Source organism: Haemorhous mexicanus, unplaced genomic scaffold (genome assembly GCF_027477595.1).
Source record: "Haemorhous mexicanus isolate bHaeMex1 unplaced genomic scaffold, bHaeMex1.pri scaffold_183_ctg1, whole genome shotgun sequence".
NCBI lineage: Eukaryota > Metazoa > Chordata > Aves > Passeriformes > Fringillidae > Haemorhous > Haemorhous mexicanus.
The window spans coordinates 21,413-35,756 of record NW_026776015.1 but is presented as its reverse complement, the minus strand read 5'-3'; the positions used below and the strand labels follow the sequence as shown (position 1 = coordinate 35,756).

The following is a 14,344-nucleotide window of genomic DNA, read 5'->3' as shown; positions in this document are numbered from 1 at the left end:
AGACCAAATTTTGGGGGCTAGGAGGAAAAAATGACCAAAATTTGCGGGAAAAGAGGAAAAAATACCCAAAAATTTGGGGAGAAAGGTGAAAAAAATTGCCAAATTTTGGGGAAAAGGGGGGAAAAATGATGAAATTTGGGGGTAAAGAGGGGAAAAAAACACCCGAGAATTTGGGGGGAGAGAGGAAAAATGACCAAAATTTGGGGAAAAGGGGAAAAAATACCCAAAAATTTGGGGAAAAAATCCCAAAATTTGGGGGTGGGAGAGGAAAAATGACCAAAATTTTGGGGAGAAAGGGGGGAAAAAATTGCCAAATTTCGGGGAAAAGGGGAAAAAATGACCAAAATTTTGGGGAGAAAGGGGAAAAATGACCAAAATTTGAGAGGGAAAGAGGGAAAATACCTGAAAATTTGGGGGAAAGGGGAAAAAAATCCCAAAGTTTGGGGGGTGGGAGAGGAAAAATGACCAAAATTTTGGGGAGAAAGGGGAAAAAATTGCCAAATTTTGGGTAAAAAGGGGGAAAATGACCAAAATTTTGGGGGGGAAAGGGGAAAAAATGACCAAAATTTTGGGGAGAAGGGGAAAAAAAATGACCAAAATTTGGGGGAGAAAGGGGAAAAATGACCAAAATTTGAGAGGGAAAGAGGGAAAATACCCAAAAATTTGGGGGGAAAGGGGAAAAAAATCCCAAAGTTTGGGGGTGGGAGAGGAAAAATGACCAAAATTTTGGGGGAGAAAGGGGAAAAAATTGCCAAATTTTGGGTAAAAAGGGGGAAAGTTACCAAAATTTTGGGGGGGAAAGGGGAAAAAATTGCCAAATTTTGGGAAAAAAAGGGGGAAAATGACCAAAATTTTGGGGAGAAAGGGGAAAAATGACCAACATTTAGGGCTAGGAGGAAAAATGACCAAAATTTGTGGGAAAAGAGGAAAAAATACCCAAAAATTCGGGGAGAAAGGCAGAAAAAATTGCCAAATTTTGGGGGAAAATGGGGAAAAATGATGAAATTTGGGGGGTAAAGAGGGGAAAAACACCCGAGAATTTGGGGGAGAGAGGAAAAATGACCAAAATTTGGGGGAAAAGGGGAAAAAATGACCAAAACTTTGGGGAGAAAGGGGGAAAAATTGCCAAATTTTTGGGGAAAAGGGGAAAAAAATGACCAAAATTTTGGGGAGAAAGGGGAAAAATGACCAAAATTTGAGAAGGAAAGAGGAAAAAATACCCGAAAATTTGGGGGGAATGAGGAAAAAAATCCCAAAATTTGGGGAGAAAGGGGAAAAATGACCAAAATTTTGGGGAGAAAGGGGGAAAAATTGCCAAATTTTGGGTTAAAAGGGGGAAAATGACCAAAATTTTGGGGGGGAAGGGGGAAAAAATTGCCAAATTTGGTGGAAAAGGGGAAAAAAATGACCAAAATTTAGGGGAGAAAGGGGAAAAATGACCAAAATTTGGGGGAGAAAGGGGAAAAATGACCAACATTTAGGGCTAGGAGGAAAAATGACCAAAATTTGTGGGAAAAGAGGAAAAAATACCCAAAAATTTGGGGGAGAAAGGCAGAAAAAATTGCCAAATTTTGGGGGAAAAGGGGGGGAAAATGATGAAATTTGGGGAGAGAGAGGAAAAATGACCAAAATTTGAGCGGAAAAGGGGAAAAATATCCAAAAATTTGGGGGGGAAAATGGCAAAATTTAGGGGGAAAGCCCCCAAAAAGGGGGGGAGGGGAGGTCCCTGAGTGGGGGGCAGGGCCCGGATGGGGTCGGGGGTCCCTCAGACGTACTCGCGGGAGCTGGGGGGGCCCTTGGGGGGGGGTCTTGGCGCGGGGGTAGCCCCGCTTGGCCGCCCCTCCCCCCCCGCGGCTGCAGCAGGACGAGGCCAGGAGGGACCCCCCGAGCAGCGCCAGCGCCGAGCCCGCCCAGCCCAGGAAGAGCGCCGAGCCGAACTCGAACCTGGAGAGGGAAATTTGGGTCAGAAACGGCCGAAATCCGCAAAAAATTATCTTTAAATAGCAAAAAACCCGATGGAAATAGCCCAAAATAGCCAAAAATTAACCCAAAATAGCCCAAAATTTAACCCAAAATAGCCCGAAGTTAACCCAAAACCCGGCCCCGCCCAGCCCAGAGCAGCGCCGAGCCGAACTCGAACCTGGAGAGGGAAATTTGGGTCAGAAACGGCCGAAATCCGCAAAAAATTATCCCAAAATAGCAAAAAACCCGATCGAAATAACCCAAAATAGCCAAAATTTAACCCAAAATAGCCCGAAATTCACCCAAAACCCGGCCCCGCCCAGCCCAGAGCAGCGCCGAGCCGAACTCGAACCTGGAGAGGGAAATTTGGGTCAGAAACGGCCGAAATCCGCAAAAAATTATCCCAAAATAGCAAAAAACCCATTAAAATAACCCAAAATAGCCAAAAATTGCAAAAAAACCTGCTCAAAATAACCCCAAATAGCCGGAAATTCACCCAAAATCACCCAAAATAGCCAAAATCCTGACCCGACCAACCCAAAATATCCCGGAATTAAATCAAAATATCCCAAAATGGCAAAAAAAAAAGCTCAAAATGTTCCCAAATGAACCCAAAAAATCCCGATTTTAACCCGAAATTATTCCAAAATAGGAAAAAAATTGGCTCAAAATAAGCCAAAATATCCCAAGACTCCAAAAATCCCCCCAAAATCCCAAATTTGGCGGATTTTACCCCAAAATCCCCCCCCGGAAATCCAAACCCACCCTAAAAATTCATTAAAAAATCACAAAAAGCTCTAAAATCACCAAAAAAAACTCTAAAAATCGCCCCAAAATTCACCAAAATTGTCCCAAATCGGCGCCCCAAAAATCCCCCCAAACCCCAAAAATCCCCAAAATCCTCGGATTTCACCCCAAATTTTGCTCACTTGAGGTTGATGGGCACTCGGTGGCGTCGTAGAAGCTGGTGATGATCCTGTGGCCGTACCAGGAGCAGGCGACGAGAGCCAGGAGCCCTGAAAAACCCCAAAATCCCCTGAATTCACCCAAAAAACCCCCAAAATCCGCTGAATTCAACCCAAAAAACCCCCAAATCGGCTGGAATCACCCCAAAAAAACCCCAAAATCCGCTGAATTCGCCCCTAAAAAACCAAAATTCACTGAATTCGCCCCAAAAAAGACCAAAATATCCTGAATTCACCACAAAAAAACCCCAAATCCCCTGAATTCACCCCAAAAAAACCCAAAATCGGCTGGAATCACCCCAAAAAACCACCAAAATCCGCTGAATTTGCCCCAAAAAAACCCAAAATCGGCTGGAATCACCCCAAAAAAAACCCAAAATCCGCTGAATTCGCCCCAAAAAAACCAAAATTCACTGAATTTGCCCCAAAAAAAGATCAAAATATCCTGAATTCACCCCAAAAAAGACCAAAATATCCTGAATTCACCCCAAAAAACCCCAAAATTTGCTGAAATTGCCCCCAAAAACCCAAAATCCCCTGAATTCACCCAAAAAAACCCCAAAATTCACTAAATTCACCCCAAAAAAAACCAAAATCCCCTGAATTCATCCAAAAAACCCCCAAAATCCGCTGAATTCGCCCCAAAAAACCCCAAAATCAGCTGAATTCGCCCCAAAAAAACCAAAATTCACTGAATTCGCCCCAAAAAAGATCAAAATATCCTGAATTCACCCCAAAAAACCCCAAAATTTGCTGAAATTGCCCCAAAAAAAACCCAAAATCGGCTGGAATCACCCCCAAAAAAACCCAAAATTCACTGAATTCGCCCCAAAAAACCCAAAATCCCCTGAATTCACCCAAAAAAACCCCAAAATCCGCTGAATTCGCCCCAAAAAAACCCAAAATCGGCTGGAATCACCCCAAAAAAAACCCAAAATCCACTGAATTCGCCCCAAAAAAACCAAAATTCACTGAATTTGCCCCAAAAAAGATCAAAATATCCTGAATTCACCCCCAAAAAACCCCAAATCCCCTGAATTCGCCCCCAAAAAAACCAAAATCCCCTGATTTCGCCCCAAAAAAACCCAAAATCGGCTGGAATCACCCCCAAAAAACCCAAAATCCCCTGAATTCACCCAAAAAACCCCAAAATCCCCTGAATTCGCCCCAAAAAACCCCAAAATCGGCTGGAATCACCCCAAAAAACCCAAAATCCGCTGAATTCACCCCAAAGAAACCAAAATCCGCTGAATTTGCCCCAAAAAACCCAAAATCCACTGAATTCACCCCCAAAAAACCCCAAATCCGCTGAATTCACCCCAAAAAAGCCCAAAATTCCCTGAATTCACCCCAAAAAAAACCCCAAATCCCCTGAATTCACCCAAAAAAACCAAAATCTGCTGGAATCGCCCCAAAAAAACCAAAATCCGCTGAATTCACCCCCAAAAAACCCAAAATCCCCTGAATTCATCCAAAAAAACCCCAAAATCCCCTGAATTCACCCCAAAAAAAACCAAAATCCCCTGATTTCGCCCCCAAAAAACCCAAAATCGGCTGAAAACGCCCTAAAAAACCCAAAATCAGCTGAAATTCACCCCAAAAAAACCCAAAATTTGCTGAAATTGCCCCAAAAAAACCCAAAATCGGCTGAATTCACCCCAAAAAAACCAAAATCCCCTGATTTCGCCCCAAAAAAAAACCCAAAATCGGCTGAATTCGCCCCAAAAAAACCCAAAATCGGCTGGAATCACCCCAAAAAAACCCAAAATCCCCTGAATTCATCAAAAAAAAACCCCCAAATCCCCTGAATTCACCCAAAAAAACCAAAATCTGCTGGAATTGCCCCAAAAAACCCCAAAATCGGCTGGAATCACCCCCAAAAAACCCCAAAATCTGCTGGAATCGCCCCAAAAAAAACCCAAAATTTGCTGAAATCGCCCCAAAAAACCCAAAAACCCCTGAATTCACCCCAAAAAAAGCAAAATTCCCTGAATTCACCCCAAAAAACCCAAAAATCCCCTGAATTCACCCCAAAAAACCCAAAATTCCCTGAATTCACCCCCAAAAAACCCAAAATCCCCTAAATTCACCCCCAAAAAACCCAAAATTCACTGAATTCACCCCAAAAAACCCAAAATCCCCTGAATTCACCCCCAAAAAACCCAAAATTCACTGAATTCACCCCAAAAAACCCAAAATCCCCTGAATTCGCCCGCAAAAAACCAAAATTTGCTGAAATCACCCCAAAAAACCCCAAAATGCCCTGAATTAACCCAAAAAAGCCCAAAATTTGCTGAATTCACCCCAAAAAAAACCCAAAATCCCCTGAATTCACCCCAAAAAAACCTCAAAATCGGCTGGAATCGCCCCAAAAATCCCAAATGGGGAGGGAAACCCCAAATTCTGCTGAAATCATCCCAAAAAAACCCAGATGGGGCTTAGGAACCCCAAAACCTTCCGAAATCGCCCCCAAAACCCCCAAAATCCGCCGAAATGACCCCAAAAATGGCAAAGAGGAAGGGGAACCCCAAAATGCGCTGAAATCACCCCAAAAATCCCCAGACGGGGCCTGGAGGGGGTGAAAAATGGGGATTTGGGGTGAAAAACGGGGATTTGGGGTGAAAAATAGGGATTTTGGGGGGCCCCAGAGCCATTTTTGGGGGACCCGGGGGGTTCCCAGGGGTCCCAAAGCCATTATTGGGGGTCCCCAACCCATTTTTGGGGGTCCCGAACCCATTTTTGGGGGTCCCAAACCCAATTTTGGGGGTCCCCAACCCATTTTTGGGGGTCCCAACCCAATTTTGGGGGTCCCTAGCTCATTTTTAGGGGTCCCCAAACCAAATTTTAGGGGTCCTGAACCCATTTTAGGGGGTCCCCAACCCAATTTGGGGGGTCCCAAACCATTTTTGGGGGTCCTGAACCCATTTTAGGGGGTCCCCAACCCGTTTTCGGGGGTCCCCAACCCATTTTTGGGGGTCCCCAATCGATTTCTGGGAAACCTAAACCCAATTTTGGGGGTCTCAAACCATTTTTAGGGGTCCCCAGCCCAATTTTTAGGGGCCCCAACCCAATTTTGGGGTTCCCAAACCAAATTTTGAGGGTCCCCAACCCAATTTCGGGGGTCCCAAACCCATTTCTGGGGGTCCCAACCCAATTTTAGGGGGTCCCAAACCCAATTTTGGGTGTCCCCAACCCATTTTCGGGGGTCCCAAACCCAATTTTGGGAGTCCCCAACCCATTTCTGGGGGTCCCCAACCCATTTCAGGGGTCCCCAACCCATTTCTGGGGGTCCCCAACCCATTTCGGGGGTCCCCAACCCATTTCCGGGGTCCCCAACCCAATCTTGGGGTTCCCAAATCTTTTTTGGGGGTCCCAAACCCATTTTTAGGGGTCCTGAACCCATTTCTGAGGGTCCCCAACCCAATTTCGGGGGTCCCAAACCCATTTTAGGGGGTCCCCAATCGATTTCTGGGAAACCCAAACCCAATCTTGGGGGTCCCAAACCCAATATTGGGGTCCTCAATCGATTTTCAGGGATCCCAAACCCATTTTTAGGGGTCCTGAACCCATTTTTGAGGGTCCCCAACCCAATTTTGGGGGTCCCAACCCAATTTCGGGGGTCCCCAACCCATTTTCGGGGGTCCCCAACCCAATTTTGGGGGTCCCTCTCACCTGAGAGGATGAAGAGAGCCCCTCCCCCCGCGGCCACCGAGGATTTTTTGCGGGGGTCGTCGCCCCCGCAGCGCGTGCACTTCATCCCCGCCACGGCCGCGCCCAGCGCCAGCGGGCCCAGGACCCCCGAGACCACCAGGAGAGCCCGCGTGGCCTGCAGGTGGGCTGGGGGGGACACCGGGGGGTCACCGGGGGGTCCTGAGGGGGATTTGGGGGGAATTGGGGGGGATTTGGGGGGATTTAGAGGGAATCTGGGGGGGTTTGGGGGGGGTTTAGGGGGTCCCGCGTGGCCTGCAGGTGGGCTGGGGGGACACCGGGGGGTCACCGGGGGGTCCTGGGGGGATTTGGGGGGGTCCTGGGGGGGTTTGGGGGGGATTTGGGGGGATTTGGGGGGATTTGGGGGGGATTTGGGGGGGTTTGGGGGGTCCCGCGTGGCCTGCAGGTGGGCTGGGGGGACACCGGGGGGTCACCGGGGGGTCCTGGGGGGGTTTGGGGGGGTCCTAGAGGGGTTTGGGGGGGATTTGGGGGGTCCTGGAGGGGTTTGGGGGGGATTTTTGGGGGGTTTCGGGGGGGGATTGGGGGGGTTTGGGGGGATTTTTGGGGGGGTTTGGGGGGTCCCACGTGGCCTGCAGGTGGGCTGGGGGGACAGCGGGGGGTCACCGGGGGGTCCTGGGGGGATTTGGGGGGGGGTTGGGGGGGTTTTGGGGGAGATTTGGGGGGGTTTGGGGGGAATATGGGGGGATTTGGAGGGGTTTGAGGGGTCCTGGAGGGGTTTGGGGGGATTTGGGGGGGTTTAGGGGGTCCCGCGTGGCCCGCAGGTGGGCTGGGGGGACACCGGGGGGTCACCAGGGGGTCCTGGGGGGATTGGGGGGGTCCTGGGGGCGATTTGGGGGGGGTTTGAGGGGTCCTGGAGGGGTTTGAGGGGGATTTGGGGGGGGATTTGGGGGGTCCTGGAGGGGTTTGGGGGGATTTGGGGTGGGATTTGGGGGGGTTTGGGGGGGATTTTGGGGGGATTTGGGGGTCCCGCGTAGTCTGCAGGTGGGCTGGGGGGACAGCGGGGGGTCACCGGGGGGTCCTGGGGGGATTTGGGGGGGGTTGGGGGGGTTTGGGGAGGATTTGGAGGGGTTTGAGGGGTCCTGGAGGGGTTTGGGGGGGATTTGGGGGGATTTGGAGAGGTTTGGGGGGGATTGGGGGAGTTTGGGGGTCCCGGGGTGGATTTGGGGGTCCCGGGGAGGATTTTGGGGGGTCTCGGGTTGGATTTGGGCGTCCCGGGGTGGATTTTGGGGGTCCCGGGTTGGATTTGGGGGGATTTGGGGGGGGGATTTTGGGGGTCCCGGGGGGGATTTGGGGGTCCCGGGGTGGATTTGGGGGGTCCCGGGTTGGATTTTGGGGGGTCCCGGGGTGGATTTGGGGGTCCCGGGGGGGATTTTGGGGGGTCCCGGGGGAGGATTTGGGGGGTCCCGGGGGGGATTTGGGGGTCCCGGGTTGGATTTGGGGGTCCCGGGGGGGATTTGGGGGTCCCGGGGTGGATTTTGGGGGGTCCCGAGGTGGATTTGGGGGTCCCGGGGTGGATTTGGGGGGTCCCGGGTTGGATTTTGGGGGGTCCCGGGGTGGATTTGGGGGTCCCGGGGGGGATTTTGGGGGGTCCCGGGGGAGGATTTGGGGGGTCCCGGGGGGGATTTGGGGGTCCCGGGTTGGATTTGGGGGTCCCGGGGGGGATTTGGGGGTCCCGGGGTGGATTTTGGGGGGTCCCGAGGTGGATTTGGGGGTCCCGGGGGGGATTTGGGGGGTCCCGAGGTGGATTTGGGGGTCCCGGGGCGGATTTTGGGGGTCCCGAGGTGGATTTGGGGGTCCCGGGGCGGATTTTGGGGGTCCCGAGGTGGATTTGGGGGGTCCCGGGGAGGATTTGGGGGTCTCGGGGTGGATTTGGGGGTCCCGGGTTGGATTTGGGGGTCCCGGGGTGGATTTTGGGGGTCCCGGGGGGGATTTTGGGGGTCCCGGGGTGGATTTGGGGTCCCGGGGGGGATTTGGGGGGTCCCGGGTTGGATTTGGGGGTCCCGGGGCGCTGCCCGCCCCTCCCCGGGCGGGGCAGGGTGACCCCGGGTGACATGCGGTGACAGTTGGTGGCGGTTGGGGACACTGCGGTGCCTTTATGGCCACCGGGGCGACCTTCGGCCGCGGCCACGCCCCGAAACCGGGAGGGGACAGGGAGGGGACAGGGAGGGGACAGCGACAGGGAGGGGACAGGGACAGGGACAGGGAGGGGACAGGGAGGGGACAGGGAGGGGACAGGGAGGGGACAATGACAGGGACAGGGAGGGGACAGGGACTGGGAGGGGACAGGGAGGGGACAGGGACAGGGACAGGGACAGGGGGGGACAATGACAGGGACTGGAGGGGACAGCGACGGGGACAGGGAGGGGACAGTGACGGGGACAGGGACAGGGAGGGGACAGGGACAGGGAGGGGACAGGGAGGGGACAATGACAGGGATAGGGAGGGGGAAGGAAGGGACAGGAACAGTGATGGGGACAGTGACAGTGACAGTGACACAGTGACCCCTTTCCAATTCCCACCAATGGAGCTGCACCGAGTCCTCAATGTCCCAAATGTCCCCAATGTCACCAATGTCCTCGATGTCCCCAATGTCCCCAATGTCCCCAGAGCCCTGACCCCAGGGGTGTCACTGTCACACCCCGGTGTCCCCAGTGTCACCTGGCAGGGCCAGCACGGACTCGTAGCTCTTGCACTGCAGCTGGCCCGTGCTGGTGCTGACGCAGCTCATCCAGAGTCCCCTCATTGTCCCCAATGTCCCCAATGTCCCCAGAGCCCTGACCCCAGGGGTGTCACTGTCACACCCCGGTGTCCCCAGTGTCACCTGGCAGGGCCAGCACGGACTCGTAGCTCTTGCACTGCAGCTGGCCCGTGCTGGTGCTGACGCAGCTCATCCAGAGTCCCCTCATTGTCCCCAATGTCCCCAATGTCCCCAGAGCCCTGACCCCAGGGGTGTCACTGTCACAGCCCAGTGTCCCCAGTGTCCCCAGTGTCACCTGGCAGGGCCAGCACGGACTCGTAGCTCTTGCACTGCAGCTGGCCCGTGCTGGTGCTGACGCAGCTCATCCAGAGTCCCCTCATTGTCCCCAATGTCCCCAATGTCCCCAGAGCCCTGACCCCGGGGGTGTCACTGTCACACCCCAGTGTCCCCGGTGTCCCCAGTGTCACCTGGCAGGGCCAGCACGGACTCGTAGCTCTTGCACTGCAGCTGGCCCGTGCTGGTGCTGACGCAGCTCATCCAGAGTCCCCTCATTGTCCCCAATGTCCCCAATGTCCCCAGAGCCCTGACCCCAGGGGTGTCACTGTCACAGCCCAGTGTCCCCAGTGTCCCCAGTGTCACCTGGCAGGGCCAGCACGGACTCGTAGCTCTTGCACTGCAGCTGGCCCGTGCTGGTGCTGACGCAGCTCATCCAGAGTCCCTTCATTGTCACCAATGTCCCCAGTGTCCCCAGAGCCCTGACCCCAGGGGTGTCACTGTCACACCCCGGTGTCCCCAGTGTCACCTGGCAGGGCCAGCACGGACTCGTAGCTCTTGCACTGCAGCTGGCCCGTGCTGGTGCTGACGCAGCTCATCCAGAGTCCCCTCATTGTCCCCAATGTCCCCAATGTCCCCAAGGCCCTGACCCCAGGGGTGTCACTGTCACAGCCCGGTGTCCCCAGTGTCACCTGGCAGGGCCAGCACGGACTCGTAGCTCTTGCACTGCAGCTGGCCCGTGCTGGTGCTGACGCAGCTCATCCAGAGTCCCCTCATTGTCCCCAATGTCCCCAGTGTCCCCAGAGCCCTGACCCCAGGGGTGTCACTGTCACACCCCGGTGTCCCCAGTGTCACCTGGCAGGGCCAGCACGGACTCGTAGCTCTTGCACTGCAGCTGGCCCGTGCTGGTGCTGACGCAGCTCATCCAGAGTCCCCAGTGTCCCCAATGTCCCCAATGTCCCCAGAGCCCTGACCCCAGGGGTGTCACTGTCACACCGCGGTGTCCCCAGTGTCCCCAGTGTCACCTGGCAGGGCCAGCACGGACTCGTAGCTCTTGCACTGCAGCTGGCCCGTGCTGGTGCTGACGCAGCTCATCCAGAGTCCCTTCATTGTCCCCAATGTCCCCAATGTCCCCAGAGCCCTGACCCCAGGGGTGTCACTGTCACACCCCGGTGTCCCCAGTGTCCCCAGTGTCACCTGGCAGGGCCAGCACGGACTCGTAGCTCTTGCACTGCAGCTGGCCCGTGCTGGTGCTGACGCAGCTCATCCAGAGTCCCCTCATTGTCCCCAATGTCCCCAATGTCCCCAGAGCCCCGACCCCAGGGGTGTCACTGTCACACCCCGGTGTCCCCAGTGTCCCCAGTGTCACCTGGCAGGGCCAGCACGGACTCGTAGCTCTTGCACTGCAGCTGGCCCGTGCTGGTGCTGACGCAGCTCATCCAGAGTCCCCTCATTGTCCCCAATGTCCCCAATGTCCCCAGAGCCCTGACCCCAGGGGTGTCACTGTCACAGCCCGGTGTCCCCAGTGTCCCCAGTGTCACCTGGCAGGGCCAGCACGGACTCGTAGCTCTTGCACTGCAGCTGGCCCGTGCTGGTGCTGATGCAGCTCATCCAGAGTCCCTTCATTGTCCCCAATGTCCCCAATGTCCCCAGAGCCCTGACCCCAGGGGTGTCACTGTCACACCCCAGTGTCCCCAGTGTCACCTGGCAGGGCCAGCACGGACTCGTAGCTCTTGCACTGCAGCTGGCCCGTGCTGGTGCTGACGCAGCTCATCCAGAGTCCCTTCATTGTCACCAGCGCCGTGATGATGTTGTCACCCGCGAACGTCGACACCTCCCACTGCGGCAGCGCCGTGGCCGCCAGCAGCGCCAGCCAGCCGGCCCCGGCCAGCGCCAGCCCCAGCGCCTGCAGCCCCCCGTGCGCCATCGCCGGACCTGCGGGGGTTATCGATCAGTATCGATCGGTTATTGATCGGTTATTGATTGGTATTGGTACCCTATTGGCTCCCATTGATAGCCTATAGACACCCTATAGACCCCCTATGGATCCCAGCCCCAGCGCCTGCAGCCCCCCGTGCGCCATCGCCGGACCTGCGGGGGTTATCGATCAGTATCGATCGGTTATTGATCGGTTATTGATTGGTATTGGTACCCTATTGGCTCCCATTGATAGCCTATAGACACCCTATAGACCCCCTATGGATCCCAGCCCCAGCGCCTGCAGCCCCCCGTGCGCCATCGCCGGACCTGCGGGGGTTATCGATCAGTATCGATCGGTTATTGATCAGTTATTGATCGGTATTGATTGGTATTGGTACCCTATTGGCTCCCACTGATACCCTATAGGTACCCTATAGACCCCCTATGGATCCCAGCCCCAGCGCCTGCAGCCCCCCGTGCGCCATCGCCGGACCTGCGGGGGTTATCGATCAGTATTGATCGGTTATTGATCAGTTATTGATTGCTATTGGTACCCTATTGGCTCCCATTGATACCCTATCGGTACCCTATAGACCCCCTATGGATCCCAGCCAGCGCCAGCCCCAGCGCCTGCAGCCCCCCGTGCGCCATCGCCGGACCTGCGGGGGTTATCGATCAGTATCGATCGGTTATTGATCAGTTATTGATAGGTATTGATTGCTATTGGTACCCTATTGGCTCCCTATTGATACCCTATAGACCCCCTATGGATCCCAGCCCCTGCGCCTGCAGCCCCCCGTGCGCCATCGCCGGACCTGCGGGGGTTATCGATCAGTATCGATCGGTTATTGATCGGTATTGGTAGGTATTGGTACCGTATTGGCTCCCATTGATACCCTATAGGTACCCTATAGACCCCCTATGGATCCCAGCCCCAGTGCCTGCAGCCCCCCGTGCGCCATCGCCGGACCTGCGGGGGTTATCGATCAGTATCGATCGGTTATTGATTGGTTATTGATTGGTATTGGTACCCTATTGGCTCCCATTGATACCCTATAGATCCCCTATGGATCCCAGCCGGCCCCGGCCAGCGCCAGCCCCAGCGCCTGCAGCCCCCCGTGCGCCATCGCCGGACCTGCGGGGGTTATCGATCAGTATCGATCGGTTATTGATCGGTATTGGTGCCGTATTGGTACCCTATTGGCTCCCACTGATACCCTATAGGTACCCTATAGACCCCCTATGGATCCCAGCCCCAGCGCCTGCAGCCCCCCGTGCGCCATCGCCGGACCTGCGGGGGTTATCGATCAGTATTGATCGGTTATTGATCAGTTATTGATTGCTATTGGTACCCTATTGGCTCCCATTGATACCCTATCGGTACCCTATAGACCCCCTATGGATCCCAGCCAGCGCCAGCCCCAGCGCCTGCAGCCCCCCGTGCGCCATCGCCGGACCTGCGGGGGTTATCGATCAGTATCGATCGGTTATTGATCAGTTATTGATAGGTATTGATTGCTATTGGTACCCTATTGGCTCCCTATTGATACCCTATAGACCCCCTATGGATCCCAGCCCCTGCGCCTGCAGCCCCCCGTGCGCCATCGCCGGACCTGCGGGGGTTATCGATCAGTATCGATCGGTTATTGATCGGTATTGGTAGGTATTGGTACCGTATTGGCTCCCATTGATACCCTATAGGTACCCTATAGACCCCCTATGGATCCCAGCCCCAGTGCCTGCAGCCCCCCGTGCGCCATCGCCGGACCTGCGGGGGTTATCGATCAGTATCGATCGGTTATTGATCGGTTATTGATCGGTATTGGTACCCTATTGGCTCCCATTGGTACCCTATAGATCCCCTATGGATCCCAGCCGGCCCCGGCCAGCGCCAGCCCCAGCGCCTGCAGCCCCCCGTGCGCCATCGCCGGACCTGCGGGGGTTATCGATCAGTATCGATCGGTTATTGATCGGTATTGGTGCCGTATTGGTACCCTATTGGCTCCCATTGATACCCTATTGGTACCCTATAGACCCCCTATGGATCCCAGCCCCAGCGCCTGCAGCCCCCCGTGCGCCATCGCCGGACCTGCGGGGGTTATCGATCAGTATCGATCGGTTATTGATCGGTATTGGTACCGTATTGGTACCCTATGGGCACGCCAGGGATCGCTACCACCCTATTGATGCTCTATTGATAGCCATTGATCCGCTATCGGCACCCTATGGATCCCTATGGGCAGCCGTAGTGACCCTATGGAACCCCATGGAACCCTATGGAACCCTATAGAGATCCTATACAGACCCTATAGAACCCTATAGGGATCCCCTGGGACCCTATAGAGACCCTATAGAGACCTTATAGAGACCCTATAGAACCCTATGGAACCCTATGGAACCCTATAGAGACCCTATGGAACCCCATGGAACCCTATAGAGACCCTATAGAGACCCTATGGAACCCTATGGAACCCCATGGAACCCTATAGAGACCCTATAGAGACCCTATGGAACCCTATGGAACCCTATGGAACCCTATAGAGACCCTATGGAACCCTATAAGACCCTATAGAGACCCTATGGAACCCTATGGAACCCCATGGAACCCCATGGAACCCTATGGAACCCTATAGAGACCTCATGGAACCCTATGGAACCCCATGGAACCCTATGGAACCCTATGGAACCCTATAGAGACCCTATGGAACCCTATGGGACCCTATGGAACCCTATGGAACCCTATAGAGACCCCATGGAACCCTATAAGACCCTATAGAGACCCTATGGAACCCTATGG

General features: G+C 54.7%; 1 protein-coding gene across 1 annotated transcript; it reads right to left on the bottom strand.

The window, feature by feature from the left end:
* Positions 1-1,477: 1,477 nt before the first annotated feature.
* Positions 1,478-11,561, bottom strand: LOC132322870 (claudin-7-like). Its single transcript, XM_059837604.1, has 5 exons — positions 11,332-11,561; positions 6,600-6,764; positions 2,876-2,978; positions 1,776-1,944; positions 1,478-1,483 (listed from the first exon to the last, which is right to left on the bottom strand). The coding sequence occupies exons 1-5, from the start codon at positions 11,552-11,554 to the stop codon at positions 1,478-1,480; spliced, it is 666 nt and encodes a 221-aa protein (XP_059693587.1). The 5' UTR covers positions 11,555-11,561.
* Positions 11,562-14,344: the final 2,783 nt, after the last annotated feature.